The sequence below is a fragment of the Vicia villosa genome, linkage group LG7 (assembly GCF_029867415.1).
Source record: "Vicia villosa cultivar HV-30 ecotype Madison, WI linkage group LG7, Vvil1.0, whole genome shotgun sequence".
Classification (NCBI taxonomy): Eukaryota; Viridiplantae; Streptophyta; class Magnoliopsida; order Fabales; family Fabaceae; genus Vicia; species Vicia villosa.
In genome coordinates, this window is record NC_081186.1 from 62147325 (window position 1) to 62163333 (window position 16009).

Consider the following 16009-nt stretch of genomic DNA (forward strand, 5'->3'; position numbering starts at 1 on the left):
AGATTTTGATGCTATTCGATATGAAGAAGAAAGAACAAGAGCAAATGATAATTTGAGAAGAGAGGATATGGAAGATTTTAAAGAGTTTATCTTAAGCTCGGACTTGGTCAATTTACCTTTACATGGGAGGAATTTTACTTGGTCAAGGTCAAGCAGCACAATAATGAGCAGATTGGACAAATTCCTTATCTCAGAAGAATGGGCCAAATCATGGCCTACGAGTACGCAATGGGCATTAGATAAAGGATTATCCGACCATTGCCCCATTCTACTTGGTGGTTCAACGCAAAGTTGGGGCCCAAAACTGTTTCGCATGTTAAATTGTTGGAAATATTTAGATGGGTATAATGATTTCATTAGAGAACAATGACTGAATATGAAAGTTGATGGATGGGGGATGTATGTTTTGAAAGAAAAACTGAAACTGATCAAAGGAAAACTAAAAGATTGGCACAAGCAACACACGCAAAACCTGGAAGGTAAGATCAAGAGTGCTAAGAAAGAACTAAATTTTCTTGAATTTAAAGGCGAATCAACGACTTTATCCTCAATGGAGATAGACCGCAAAAGAGAAGTGTACTCATATCTGCATAAGTTCATGAATATTAATTGTAGTATCCAATGCCAAAGAGCTAGAATCAAATGGCTGAGAGAAGAAGATGCGAACTCCAATTATTTCCATGGCTGCATTAACAGAAGAATGAGAGAAAATGATATCCTGACCTTAGAAGTGAATGGAAGAATGACAAAGGAAGCAAATGTTATTAAAAAGGAGATTTTCACTCATTTCCAGGGGTTGTTTGAAGGCAGAGGTGTAAGACCTATTCCATCTAATATGGTCTTCCAAAAAATGGAAGAAGGTGACAGAGATCGGTTGGTTCAAGAGTTCTCAGAAGATAAAATTCGTAGAGCGGTATGGGAATGCGAGAGCTCAAAAAGCCCAGGTCCTGATGGAGTGAATTTTGGGTTTATAAAAGATTTCTGGGAGACCGTCAAAGGGGATTTTTTTAGAGTCCTAGCAGAATTCCAAACTTATGGAAGGATGTTAAAGGAGCAAATAGTTCTTTTATCGTCGTTATCCCATAGAAGAACAACGCGTCAAGGATTTCAGATTATCGGCCAATATCCCTCCTTGGATGCATATATAAAGTTATCTCCAAAGTGTTGGCAAACAGGATGAAGGTAGTGATTAATTCCATTATTTCAGAATCTCAAGCAGCGTTCATCTCAAGAAGGCAGATTCTCGTCGGGGTGTTAGTGGAAAACGAGATCGTGGACAAGGCGAGGAGAAAGAAGAAAGAAGTAGTCTTGTTTAAAGCGGATTACTCGAATTTCTTATTAATAGTAATGGAGAAAATGGGATTTCATGAGAAATGACGGTGTTGGATATTAGAATTTCTAAGGACATCGTTAGTTTTGGTGCTTGTAAATGGAAGCCCCACCAAGGAATAAAATATGGGCCGCGGGTTGAGACAAGGAGATCCACTAGCTCCATTCTTATTCTTAATCGTAGCTGAAGGCTTTAGACAATTAATGAAAAAAGCTGTGGATACTGGGAGGTTCTATGGATACAAATTTGATGGTGGCGAAAAACGATTCTCGCACCTTCAATACGCATACGACACTATCTTCATTAGTGAGAAAAGTTGGACCAATATTCGAACTATAAAGGCGATCCTGCTGCTGTTTGAATCAATGTCCGGGCTGAAAGCAAACTTTCAAAAAAGCTCAATTGTAGGGATTAACATATCTCAAAACTGGATTGTAGAGGCGGCAAATATTTTACAGTGTAAAGTAGGAGTAGTTCCGTTCACATACCTCGGGCTTCCAATTGGGGCAAATCCTAACCGGAAAGATACTTGGAACCACGTGATAAATATTGTGAAATCAAGGCTGAGCAGGTGGAAGAACAAAAATTTATCTATTGGTGGTCGGGTTGTATTATTAAAATATGTTATGTCTGCAATTCCGGTTTACTATCTCTCCTTTTTCAAGGAACCTTCAGGTATCATCTCAAAACTTGAGTCTATTTTTTCACAGTTTCTTTGGGGGGATTGTGAGGAAGAGAGGAAAATTTCTTGGGTCAAATGGGAGCGGGTGTGTCGACCGATTGAAAACGAAGGTTTGGGGATTAGGAACCTTAGGAAGTTCAATACCGCTCTATTGGGAAAATGGGAGTGGAAAGTGGTAAATGAGAGGAAAGGGATTTGGTTCGAAGCACTAGTTAATAGGTACGGTATGATTAATGGGGCCTTAAGTCCAGGTTTAAATGGAGCGTCAATTTGGTGGAGGGATATATGTAACTTGGATATAGGTGGGTGGGCATCAGCTAGGGAATATTTGGTGAAAGAGGTGTACAAAAGCATGGAGTCGGAAGATTAACAAGTGCGTAGTCTACCATGGTGCAAAATTTGGAATAAGGTGATACCATCGAAAGTATCGTGTTTGGTGTGGAGAGTGTTACAAAATAGAATCCCTACTAAAGACAATTTATTCAAAAGGGGAGTGTTATCAAATAGCCAAACAGGCTTTGCCGGGGAATGCGAGAGAGAGGAATCAGTATCTCATATTTTCTTTGAGTGTTCTAAACTTGCAGGTGTGTGGAAGCTCATGTGCAACTGGATAGGAGTGGTTACAAATCTACATAATGATGGTTGGCAACACCTTGAACAATTTGAAGGACTGCTTGGATCACAAAGAAATTTAACCATGAAATTGAGAGCTATATGGGCTGCGTGTGTGTGGTGCATTTGGAGAGTCAGGAATAACAAAGTGTTTCGGAACGAGGAAATACAAATGGAAAAACTGGTAGAAGAGTCGAAGATTTTGGCTTGGATATGGCTCAAACTTAAATCAAATTATATTGCTGACGATATAGTCACGTGGTGCAAAAATCCTAAGGCGTGTTTCAGAATACTTGATGAATGAGAAACCGGGTTCGTGCAGAGCTGGAGTGGTTCTCGGTATGGGGTGTCGCATTCTGAGTTGCAGCCGTAGGTCTTATTTCATCAGTTTTGAATTCTGTCAAGGCAGCCTTATTTCATCAGTTTGAATTCTGTCAAGGCAGTCTTGACGCATTGTAGTGGTAATCGACATATCGCACTGCTTGGTTCCAGTTGGCGAGTCTATTGGTGCTGGTGCTTTTCTGGTTTTGATTCTATTAGTAGCTGAGGTGTATTTCGGTAGTTGTTAAGTTCTGGCTCGAGGTTGTTCAGTGCTAATATTCACAACTCAATAGTCCCGTTTATTAGTGCGTATCAGCCCATTTACAATGTTTTTTAGAAGCTGATATGGTTATTTATTTTAATGCTAGTTTTATCTCAGTTAGTAGCTTTTGTGTTATTGTCTGTTGGGAGATGATGTGTACTGTGTTGTGGCTACTGATAAGCCTAAAACTCTTGTTGTAATTGGTTTTATTTGGCATCACTTATGTCAAGTTTATTGATTTTGTTTTTTGCCCGTTAAAAAAAAAGTTGCCTATGCTTACAATGAGCAGAATGCATTTGATTAGTCTTTAAAAAATGGGAAGGGACTTTTAAACTCTGCACAAATAAAGTGTATTGCAATTATGAATAATGGTAGAAAAATGTGATTATTTATTAAGGTATTTTGGTAGCATGTTATTTCAATAGATAGATACTACTTTCATCCTAAATTATAAGACATTTTGAGCATTCCACACAAATTAAGAAATTCAATTATTATTTTATGAGAAAGTGAAATGATGTATAATTTTATAAAAATACATTTTTATAATTACATTGGAAAGAAAAATTAAAAGAGTATGAAAAAAGTAAGAGTAATACTGATAGAGGATATATTATAAAAATTTGTATTAATGTTGTATTGAAATTGTAAAGTAACTTATAATTTATGATAAATTTTTTCTCAAAATGTCTTATAATTTAGGAGAGAGGGAGTATTAGATATGAGTTTAATAGTAATGCACTGGCGGTATAAATTTTTTTTACACTATCCTTCAATAAAAATATATCACTTCATGTAATACAAATTGTTTAAAAATTTGACGAAAATACATCATCGTCATTGACAGAATAAACTTAATGTATACAGTAACTAAATCATCTTTTTTTTCATATTATATAATGTTTTTTTCATTTAATTTGTATGTATAGAGTATTATTTTTTAATAAATTAATGAAATGAAGATGTAAAAGGACTTCTGATAAGAAAAAGCATGGACTGTTGCTAACAATATTTTTGTGGTGTTTTTATTTATTTTTTGTTAGGGGTTTTGATTTCAGAAGAAAGAAACAACTAAGCAACAAATCTTTTCAGTGGATAACGGCATTTCAGATTTTGGCTTGACCACTACATCTGGATAGTTAGAATGATTTATGTCTACTTCCATCCAAATGTAATATCGTATACTAGCTTGCGTTGTAGTGAGTGTTATTTTAAAGTGTTATTGAGCTATTTTAATTTTAACATATTTAATCATTTTAGGTTGAGAAATGGATGGAAAAATTGGAAGAATGTGAAATCAAGAGAAAAGTAACAATCAAAACCATCATTATGTCAGTTTCTTTATTTGTGAGTTACATGGCTTCTTATTAACCTTTGCTTAAATTATTCATGGTTTTCTCTTCTTTTTTGTTGTTGTTACTTTATGAATGTTTGTTCTTTCCATCATGGTTTTAGAAAACATTCGATTCCTATACTTTTTCATAATCAAATGTTAGTTAGTACCTTAGCTGTTATGAATTTACCATTAATTTGATTTTATTGCAGTTTGAAAAAGCACTTAATCAAATTAAAGACGATTCCAAATCAAATCCTGATGCAACCCCTCAGTGTTGTAGATGTTGCATCTTCCTTAGTACATGGAAGAAGTGCAGTAGCTGCTAAAGCCTCATCAAGTGATAAAACTGCTGCCATATTATCTATGCATGTGGCTGGTGACAGGGCACCAGTGAATACATAAACTGAAGGAGTTGATGTTGGGCCAATTATTGAAACAATATTAATAATTTTTCAATTCATACATAAATTGTTCTACAACCTTTTTTTCAATTGCAGGTTGAAAGAGTTAATCATAGAGATGACGTGCAGAGATTTGTAAAGTAATAAAGTCAAGCGTCTTCTTGGTATGGTTTTTGATTTTATTCTGTTAAACTAAGTTAATTATACATAGAGTTAAAACGGGTTAATGGAACACTGGACACGGAAACAGTTGTAACACGCCGAAATTTATTTTAACATTTTGGAATTTCACTTGGATGGTTATATTGTTTATCTATTTGATGTTTAAAGTAGTCTATGTACGGTATAGGATGTTTCTCAATGGTGATTTTAGTGATGGGCCTTACACTAGATGCACGCCACGGTGAATACTGACTAGAAGTAATTGCCGCACTGACTAGAAGTAACTGCAACACTGCCTTTTATTATCAATTTCTTAATAATTTTGTTCTAAGCAATAAAATTTATCTCAAACTGTTTTGGAAAATAGTCAACCTAATATGTTTTATCAAAGAATGTATTTTGATTTAGTGCTATCATGATCTTAGCTTCCTTTTTTTATATTGTATTGCAAATGTTTCTTCTTCATTTCTGGTTTTAGTTAATTTTTTCTTTGTTTGTAGATAGAAAACCTTCTTGATTGTGCTGTAGCAAAAATACGCAGGAAACCATTGAAAGTTTTTGTTGAAGTGAATACAACCGGAGAAACATGTAAGTTACACCTGATAGATTTGCCAGCAAATTCAGTATCTAAATCTCTAAATAAAATTGACATGGTTTAGTTTGAAGACTATTAAGTTGCCCGAAAGAGTTTTTGTTGTAGGTTGAAAGAGTTTTTGTTGTAGGTTGAAAGAGTTTCTCATAGAGATGACATGCAACAATTTGTGCAGAATAATTTTTGAATAAATTTAAATGATGTTGTTTTTGTTGTAGATTATCAATCTGGCTGCAATTTGCACGTCGACAGATTATAATTCGCGGCCGTTGGACACTATTGTATTTGTGGGTGTAATTATGCATGCAGATTAAATTTTGGACTGTAGTTAAAACCTTGGTCACTACTATTAGCTAAAAATTATTTATATTTTCATTTGATGAGTTAGTTTATATGAGTTGGTTTTGATAACTTGATTTATGTGAGTTGGTTTTAGAAAGTGAAGGACATATGCAAGAGGAGACCAAATCCATCAATATGTCGTTGAGTATTCATAACTTGGTTTATGTGAGTTAGTTTATATTAGTGACTTGCTGCTATGAACCTGTAAGAATTCTATTCCGTTTCTGATTTTCTCTTAGCCCTTTTTTGTTAGAAATTAAATCGATTATGGGAGCCTGTTAGTGATGTTGAATTCTTTTATATTTTTGGTGTTTGATACAAAACCGATCTGTGCCAATTGATTTACGCGATAGCTCGGGGTGAATGTACATGATGTTGCAGTTAAGATTTAATTATAGTTCTTCCTTGTCTTCTGCACCTTTTCTTCTCCGCATACTCAAACACTGCTGAATTGTGTTTGTATGTCTAGACACCGTCATTTCATGATTTCTCCTCCCTTTAAAATTGGTTAGATTTTAATGGACTCCATGTGTTTGATTTTAATACTAAATTACCCAATTTCAATTTGTTACAGGAATACTAAACCAAATTGGTTGGAGCTTGATACAATTAACTTTGGTCTTTGAAACTGTTACTGATGATGAGTTACTGATGATGAGTTACTGATGATGAGGTTGTTAATTTTATCAACTCAAAGGCTAATGTTGCTGTCATATACCATATTATTCAGGACTGTATAGAGTTATAACAGATAGAATTGTAATTAATTATAATGCAAAGATTACTCCAATCACCTACATCTTGATGAAGTTATGATGTTGAGAATGGCAAAATTGAAAGTTGGCATAAATGACAAAATTGCTACCATAAAATTGCTATTGTTTTATTGAAAAATTAAAAAATTGCTACTGTAAAACTACTAATGTAAAATTACCATGGTTTTATTAATTGTTACTGTTTTATGAATTGCTGGATTGTTTTATTAAATGACAAAATCAAACAAAAATATTTGCTTCATTACTTTTAAAGGCTAGAGCTAAATATATTTGGTAGTTTAACAATAATGCAAAATTCAACATGTTCTGCTACACGATAAAAATAACTTAATTATGATCAACATGTTCCACTACATCCACTCTAAAAATTAAGAATTCAACATGTTTTGGTACATGACAACCATGTACTAATACAAAGTGATTAATACAAAATAATTAAATAACTTCAATCAACTAAACTATATCTAAAATTAACTCAAATCAAAACTCCAAGTAGCAGCAGAAATATGTCTTCCTCCAATGCCATGTTTCCTTCTCTGCATATAACAAAATTTTAATAAATATGAGATTAATTATTAATTTTTTTCACGGGTCACTATCAAGACAATATCTATTTTAATTTAATCAATCATTATCTTAATTTAAGAGATAAAATTTTTATCTTTAATTTTTTCTCCATCTCCCTATTTTTTTTCTTTTTTTTTATGATTATTTAATATTTAATATAATTAAATTTATATGATTTTTGTTTATTTTAAAAATAAGTAAATATTTCAAATTTTGTATCTATTTCTAAAATTTAATATTTTTATTTCTTAAAATTTCTTTTTTTTTTCTTCAACACACATGTCCTTTTTTATATGGTTATTGAATACAGTTAAACTTTTATGATTTTTATTCATTTATAATTAAATCATTCATTTCAAATTTACATGTGTCCAAATATATTTTATACAACATCATAATTAAATTATCCGTGTGGGAGCACGGGTCTCTTACTACTTTTTTAATAAATTAATGAAATGAAGATGTAAGACCACCTCCAGCGGAGGTTTTTCATCATGGTTCGCCTGCATGGCAGCAAATTTTTTGACAAAAGCATTGCTACAGCTGTTCAACGGATTAATAACATGCAACGTTACTTCATCAATTTTTTATATTAAAATATTAAAATTCTATTTGCTTCTTTTGTTTTCTCAACTTATTTTTTTTATTAACACAATTTTACCAACACAATTTTAAAACTCTATTTTTACCAACACAATTTTTTTATTAAAACTCTATTTTTTTTATTAACACAGTATTAAAATATTAAAACAAGCAACGTTACCAACACAATTTTTTCACTTTTATTTTCTCTCTCATAATTTCATTATTTTATTTATAAAATTTTAATTTTTTTTCCAAAAATTTATTCTTATTATTATTTTAAGTGATATAAAATTTAATATGAATAAAATATTAATATATAAACTAAAGTTGTGGGACCTAATATGAGTTCTTCAAAGTTGTACTATTAGAGCCAAAAATTAGTTAAATTGCTTTAAGCTAAAGTGGTTTAATAGGTCCCACAAAAAACCTAAAAATGGATTCACGGTTGGAGATACTCTAAAGGACTTCTGATAAGAAAAAGCATGGACTGTTGCTAACAATATGGTGATGTGATAAACTTATAAATAAAAGTGCGAAAAAATAATGTGGAATATAGCCATAAAAACTCTATTTCGTATTTTTATAATGCAGTATAACAAATTAATTGAATGAACAAATCAAAGAATATCTAACTAAAACTAAATTTTCTCTATACCAGTGTTGAGCAAATTGAGGTTTTAGGATCAACAATGGCAGGCAACAGATATTTTCTTCCATTAACACCATTTGCATTGTAACTAGCACCACTTGCTTTGTCCACCAACACATCTCCAGCATAACCAGGATATGCCCCTTTTGCATAAACACCAGTACATGCTGAAGATGCTTCCAATGGAGCCTCTTTTGGTCCTTGATAATATCCATTCCCTAAAGGGTTTGTTACTGTTCCTGCTAAAAGACTTGCCACATTTATAATCATTCCATCGAGACCAACATCATTGTTTGGTGCAACCAATGGTGAACTTTGTGGACCGTAAATTGGTTGGTGAAATGGCCAAGCACACTGACCAGCACATTGTGTTTCTGAATTCCCAACCCAAATGTACGCGAATTTGTGTTGTTTTCCGTTCACGCGCGCACCGTAAGAAGAACCGTGTGTTCCACACCTACTTGAACAAAAACCGTCAACTGCAACATCGGCAGCCGTTAGAACAACATTGATGGCGTTTTGTTGTTGTCCTTTAGATGCGAGTTTAATGATTTGGTTGGTTGTGAGAGATTTTCCTAATGAGTAATTCTCGTCCAGAATTTGAGCACCCAGGGAGAGAGCAAGATAATGTGATTTCTTGTTTATGAGGTGATAGTATTTTTCTGTTGATTTCCACCATGTGGCAACGGAGGGTTGTGATGTGGTAGTTTGTTTGGGAGAAGAGAGTGAGGTAATGAAATCAGTGATGATGGCTCTGGGATGGTTTGAATTTTCCATACCAAATAAGGTTTACAGAGATTTTGCCAGTTAGGAGAGGACCTTTGTGGTATTGAAATTTTAGAAGTTGTTGGTCTGATTCAGTAAGTTTTCTTGCTGAAATGAGATGAAGTAGAGAAATTGTGAGAAAAAGAGTGAATACCATACTAATGTTAAGAGATGCCATTTGGGTTTTGTATTGGGAAAAATAAGAAAGTAATTAGATGCAGAAGTAGATGGGTGGTGTTGTGAGATGATTGAAAAGTGAGATGAGGTTGGAAGTATATATAGTGCAAGTGTTTTGGAAAGGAATGTTGAAAGTAAAAGTAATAGAGTGGAGAGTATGGTTGAAGTCATATTATGTGTGAGTTGCCAGCTAGAATACGCGTTGCAGTTAGTATGATTTTGGGGTATCTTTAATAATAATAACCAAATTCACGTGTTTGTACCACTAGCTGCCAAATATGGATGAATATTTGATCGATAGACTGGTAGGGAGTCGGGACAAAAACAGCACAGCACAGCTATGAAACATAACGACAAAGACGAGTTCCGTTTGTAAAAGGCATGCCCTTTGTTTTTGGGTTCATTAGAATTGAAGAGCGTCACTTTTATTCCTTCATAAATATTAGCTGGATTTGCTTGCAAAATTGGCGGCTAACAATTCTAGATTTTTATTTTAAAATCATAATTTAAAATTGGAGGCTAATTTTGTTTAGACTCTTTTCTTATGATATTCTTATTTTCTTTCAAATTAGATGTGATTATATTAGAGGTGTTAGAATTAGAGCCGGCAAATAGGTCAGTCCGGCTCAAGTCCGTTTCGGTGTGGAGGGCCAAAACATATAAATAGGGGAATTTCTTTATATATCCATATGGGTGAAAAATATCTCTGAAAATCTCAAAGTACCTTTCGGATATGCATCTCTGTAAAACACTCATATCACATTATTTCGGATATGTATATCCGAAATAATCATTCTTTGAACTTTTTTTCATTTAAACGTAGGATTTAAAATGTCAGGTATTTTTTTGGGAGATGCGTATCCGAAAAAACACTTCATATACATTTTTCCCTCAACTATTTCATTCATTTTCTTCCACACAAAACTAAAACCCTCCCCAAATCCACATTAATTTTGAACCAATTTTTCGTCTCCAAACCAAATTTCAATTGGTTCATCATATCAAGGAGAGCATAGAAAGCTACAATTTGAGGTAAAATTTTCTCATTTCATCCCTCATTTCACTGCATTGGTACTGATTTGTGGAAGAAGAAACTGCGTGACTACGAATATGCATTTCCGAAATCCATCAAACTTATTTCAAAAGTGCATATCGAAATAAGATCTGTTACAGATTTCAAAATACAACTTTGACAGTATGTATGTTTTTTGCACATGTTAGGTATGGTGCATCCTGACAACATTGCCAGAGATGATTTAGAAGTACTGGAAGAGGCCAAAGAAGATGCTAAGCCTAAAGAGATGATTAACAATGTTAAAATGATTATCATTGCGGTGGATGCTCGACCACAATTTACAAATGAAATGACTTTCACTTGTCGTGAACATTTGCTAGAGTGGGTCCGAAATGAAGCTAGTAAACTTGGATTTGGCGTTGTGATAGCAAGGTCCGACCATGACACTGTTAGAACAAGATTTGTTCTGATCAATTATCTTAGTTTTGATGATAACAATAATATGAATTTTGCTTAAGATAATATGGTACTCTAATCCAATGCAATTTCCTTTTCAGGAAATATATAAAGAGTATGCATAATTCAGCGCTCAGAAGCTTTGTGTAACACCCGAGGCCGAAGAAGGCGAGGGTTGGTTGCACCGCATGGAACACCTGAGGCCGAAGAGGGCAAGGGTGGTCGCCACATCGGAATGAGAGGGATTCTAAAGCTGTGCAGGTATGGGACTGCATGGTTGAAGGAAAGCTTATAAGGATTGATAGGTACTACCTATACCAACAAGATGCATCTTCTTTTCGGGAGCCCGTTCCATAAGAACTCCACAGTTAAGCGTGCTTGACTTGGAGTAGTATTGGGATGGGTGACCTTCTGGGAAGTTTCCTGGAAAGCGTGCGAGTGAGGTCAAAGCATGCTGAAAAGACCCGTGTTGGTTTGTGGGGTTAGTCGATCATCCCGAAAGCAGTCTGGGGCGTTACAAATGGTATCAGAGCCAGACCTCTCCCAGTACGATGTGGTTCGAGGACGAACCATGCGGAAGCTGGTGGGCATGTAACACCCGAGGCCGAAGAAGGCGAGGGTTGGTTGCACCGCATGGAACACCTGAGGCCGAAGAGGGCAAGGGTGGTCGCCACATCGGAATGAGAGGGATTCTAAAGCTGTGCAGGTATGGGACTGCATGGTTGAAGGAAAGCTTATAAGGATTGATAGGTACTACCTATACCAACAAGATGCATCTTCTTTTCGGGAGCCCGTTCCATAAGAACTCCACAGTTAAGCGTGCTTGACTTGGAGTAGTATTGGGATGGGTGACCTTCTGGGAAGTTTCCTGGAAAGCGTGCGAGTGAGGTCAAAGCATGCTGAAAAGACCCGTGTTGGTTTGTGGGGTTAGTCGATCATCCCGAAAGCAGTCTGGGGCGTTACACTTTGTCTCAAAGGGTTCAGCATGCAACATCAGAACATGGTCTGGCAAGACATCAGAAGATGGTCGAAGCAGAATCAGAACATGGGTCTATGGAAGCATCAGAAGAACAAGAGAACAGAAGCACTGAAGTTCTGATGGTATCACGCTCAGAAGCACTTCAAGGTCAGAAGATCAGAAGATGCTTTGCACCAAGCTGTTTGACTCTGATGATATTCAAACGTTGTATTCACAAACATCAGATCAGAAGGAAGTACAAGTGGCAAGCTACGCTGACTGACAAAAGGAACGTTAAAAGCTACTAAAGGCTACGTCAGTAGACACAGCGTGTACAAGGCTCGAGGTAGTTGACAAAAGCGTATAACATTAAATGCGATGCTGTACGGAACACGCAAAGCATTAAATGCACTCAACGGTCATCTTCTCCAACGCCTATAAATATGAAGTTCTGATGAGAAGCAAGGTCAACGAATTCTACACCTATTCTGTGAATATCAACTTGCTGAAACTCTGTTCAAATCAAAACTCAGAATCTTCATCTTCATCAAAGCTCACTACATTGCTGTTGTAATATATTAGTGAGATTAAGCTTAAACGTTAAGAGAAATATCACAGTTTGTGATTATCGCTTTTAAGAAGCATTTGTAATACTCTTAGAATTGATTACATTAAGTTGTAAGGAACTAGAGTGATCGTGTGGATCAGAATACTCTAGGAAGTCTTAGAGGTTATCTAAGCAGGTTGTAACTAGAGTGATCGTGTGGATCAGAATACTCTAGAAAAGTCTTAGAGGGTATCTAAGCAGTTGTTCCTGGAGTGATCAGTGTGTGATCAGAAGACTCTGGAAGACTTAGTTGCTGACTAAGTGGAGAACCATTGTAGTCCGTGCGATTAGTGGATTAAATCCTCAGTTGAGGTAAATCATCTCTGCGGGGGTGGACTGGAGTAGTTTAGTTAACAACGAACCAGGATAAAAATAATTGTGCAATTTATTTTTATCTGTCAAGTTTTTAAAGCTACACTTATTCAAACCCCCCCTTTCTAAGTGTTTTTCTATCCTTCAATTGGCATCAGAGCGCCGGTTCTAAGGTGCAAGCACTTAACCGTGTTTAGAAAAGATTCAGGAAGAGAAAAACGCTTCAGTAAAAGATGGTTGATGAAAGTGAAAAGTCTACACCTGCATCTACATCTGGCTCTGCTGAGCAATACAACGGTAACAATGGTTATACTAGACCGCCGGTATTTGATGGTGAAAACTTTGAATACTGGAAAGATAAACTGGAAAGTTACTTTCTTGGTCTAGATGGTGATCTATGGGATCTTCTGATGGATGGTTACAAACATCCAGTAAATGCCAGTGGCGTAAAGCTGACAAGGCAAGAAATGAATGATGATCAGAAAAAGCTTTTCAGGAATCATCATAAATGCAGAACTATTTTGCTGAATGCTATCTCTCATGCTGAGTATGAGAAGATATCTAACAGGGAAACGGCCTATGACATATATGAGTCCTTGAAAATGACTCATGAAGGAAATGCTCAAGTCAAGGAGACTAAAGCTCTCGCTTTAATTCAGAAGTATGAAGCCTTCAAGATGGAGGATGATGAAGACATTGAAAAGATGTTTTCAAGATTTCAAACTCTTACTGCTGGATTGAGAGTTCTTGACAAGGGATACACCAAGGCTGATCACGTAAAGAAGATCATCAGAAGCTTACCTAGAAGATGGGGTCCTATGGTGACTGCATTCAAGATTGCAAAGAATCTGAATGAAGTTTCTCTGGAAGAGCTTATCAGTGCCTTGAGAAGTCATGAAATAGAGCTGGACGCAAATGAACCTCAAAAGAAAGGTAAGTCTATTGCATTAAAATCCAATATCAAGAAATGCACTAACGCTTTTCAGGCTAGAGAAGAAGATCCTGAAGAATCAGAATCTGAAGAAGAAGATGAACTGTCCTTGATCTCCAGAAGACTGAATCAACTCTGGAAGAACAAGCAAAGGAAGTTCAGAGGCTTCAGAAGTTCAAAGAAATCTGAACGTGGAGAATCTTCTGATGATAGAAGATTTGACAAGAAGAAGGTCATGTGCTATGAATGCAATGAGCCTGGACACTTCAAGAATGAATGTCCAAATCTTCAGAAGGAAAATCCCAAGAAGAAGTTTCATAAGAAGAAAGGTCTTATGGCAACCTGGGATGAGTCAGAAGATGATTCAGACTCTGAAGATGAGCAGGCTAACTGTGCGCTGATGGCGACAGAAGATGACGGATCAGAATCTACATCAGAATCAGATTCTGAAGAGGTATTTTCTGAACTTACTAGAGATGAGTTAGTTTCCGGTCTAACTGAACTTCTGGAACTCAAGTCTCAAATCAGTCTCAAATACAAAAAGCTGAAAAAGCTATTTGAATTTGAAACAAAGAAGCTTGAGTCGGAGAATTCTGAATTAAAAGAAAAACTTTTAAAATTATCCAATAATGTTGGATCTCCTTCTGATTCAGAAAAATCCACTCCTGGTCTAAACCATATTCTGAAAGAATATGATTTAAGTTTCAGGAAGTTCTTATCTAGAAGTATTGGCAGAAGTCAGCTAGCTTCTATGATATATGCTGTGTCTGGAAACAAAAGAGTCGGCATTGGTTTTGAGGGTGAAACCCCATACAAACTTGAACCTGTTGATGAAATGAAATTCACATACAAGCCATTGTATGATCAGATCAAGTATGGCCACTCCCATGATATTAGGCACACTTCACATGCTCAAAGTTTTCACATTACACACACCAAAAAGCATGTGACACAACCTAGGAAATATCATGAGACTCACATTAAAAATTATCATGTTGTTCCTCCTATTGCTTACAATGTTAAACCCAAGTTCAATCAGAACTTGAGAAAATCTAACAAGAAAGGACCCAAAAAGATGTGGGTACCTAAGGATAAGATTATTCCTATTGCAGATATCCTTGACTGCAAAAAGGACAAAGCACAACATGTCGTGGTACCTGGACTCTGGATGCTCACGACACATGACAGGAAGAAGGTCTATGTTCCAAGACCTGGTGCTTAAGTCCGGAGGAGAAGTCAAGTTTGGAGGAGATCAGAAGGGCAAGATAATTGGCTCTGGAACTATAAAGTCTGGTAACTCTTCTTCCATTTCTAATGTACTTCTTGTAGAAGGATTAACACATAACCTCTTATCTATCAGTCAATTGAGTGACAATGGTTATGATATAATCTTTAATCAAGAGTCTTGCAAGGCTGTAAATCAGAAGGATGGCTCAATCCTATTTACAGGCAAGAGGAAGAACAACATTTATAAGACAGATCTGCAAGATCTTATGAGTCAGAAGGTGACTTGTCTTATGTCTGTTTCTGAAGAGCAGTGGGTCTGGCACAGAAGATTAGGTCATGCTAGTTTGAGAAAGATTTCTCAGATTAACAAACTGGATCTTGTCAGAGGACTCCCTAATCTGAAATTCAAATCAGATGCTCTTTGTGAAGCATGTCAGAAGGGCAAGTTCTCCAAACCTGCATTCAAGTCCAAGAATGTTGTTTCTACCTCAAGGCCATTAGAACTCTTGCACATTGATCTGTTTGGCCCAGTCAAAACAGCATCTGTCAGAGGGAAGAAATATGGATTAGTCATCGTAGATGATTATAGCCGCTGGACGTGGGTAAAATTCTTGAAACACAAGGATGAGTCTCATTCAGTGTTCTTCGATTTCTGCATTCAGATTCAATCTGAAAAAGAGTGTAAAATCATAAAGGTCAGAAGTGATCATGGTGGTGAATTTGAGAACAGATCCTTTGAAGATTTCTTCAAAGAAAATGGTATTGCCCATGATTTCTCTTGTCCTAGAACTCCACAGCAAAATGGAGTTGTAGAACGAAAGAATAGGACTCTGCAAGAAATGGCCAGAACCATGATCAATGAAACCAATATGGCTAAGCATTTCTGGGCAGAAGCAATAAACACTGCATGCTATATTCAGAATAGAATCTCTATCAGACCTATT

At 35.7% G+C, this 16009-nt stretch overlaps 2 protein-coding genes and 1 pseudogene across 2 annotated transcripts; 2 read left to right on the forward strand and 1 right to left on the reverse strand.

The window, feature by feature from the left end:
- The first annotated feature begins 376 nt into the window (after positions 1 to 376).
- LOC131619177 (uncharacterized) lies at positions 377 to 1180 on the forward strand. The gene has a single exon (XM_058890304.1). It carries the CDS (start codon positions 377 to 379, stop codon positions 1178 to 1180), a length of 804 nt encoding a protein of 267 aa, XP_058746287.1.
- A 3109-nt stretch (positions 1181 to 4289) lies between these two features.
- LOC131617286 (protein REDUCED WALL ACETYLATION 3-like) lies at positions 4290 to 4959 on the forward strand. Its single transcript, XM_058888604.1, has 3 exons — positions 4290 to 4378; positions 4468 to 4554; positions 4753 to 4959. Exons 1-3 carry the CDS (start codon positions 4352 to 4354, stop codon positions 4867 to 4869), a joined length of 231 nt encoding a protein of 76 aa, XP_058744587.1. The 5' UTR covers positions 4290 to 4351; the 3' UTR covers positions 4870 to 4959.
- A 3562-nt stretch (positions 4960 to 8521) lies between these two features.
- On the reverse strand, positions 8522 to 9650 carry LOC131617287 (protein PHOSPHATE-INDUCED 1-like; annotated as a pseudogene).
- Positions 9651 to 16009: the final 6359 nt, after the last annotated feature.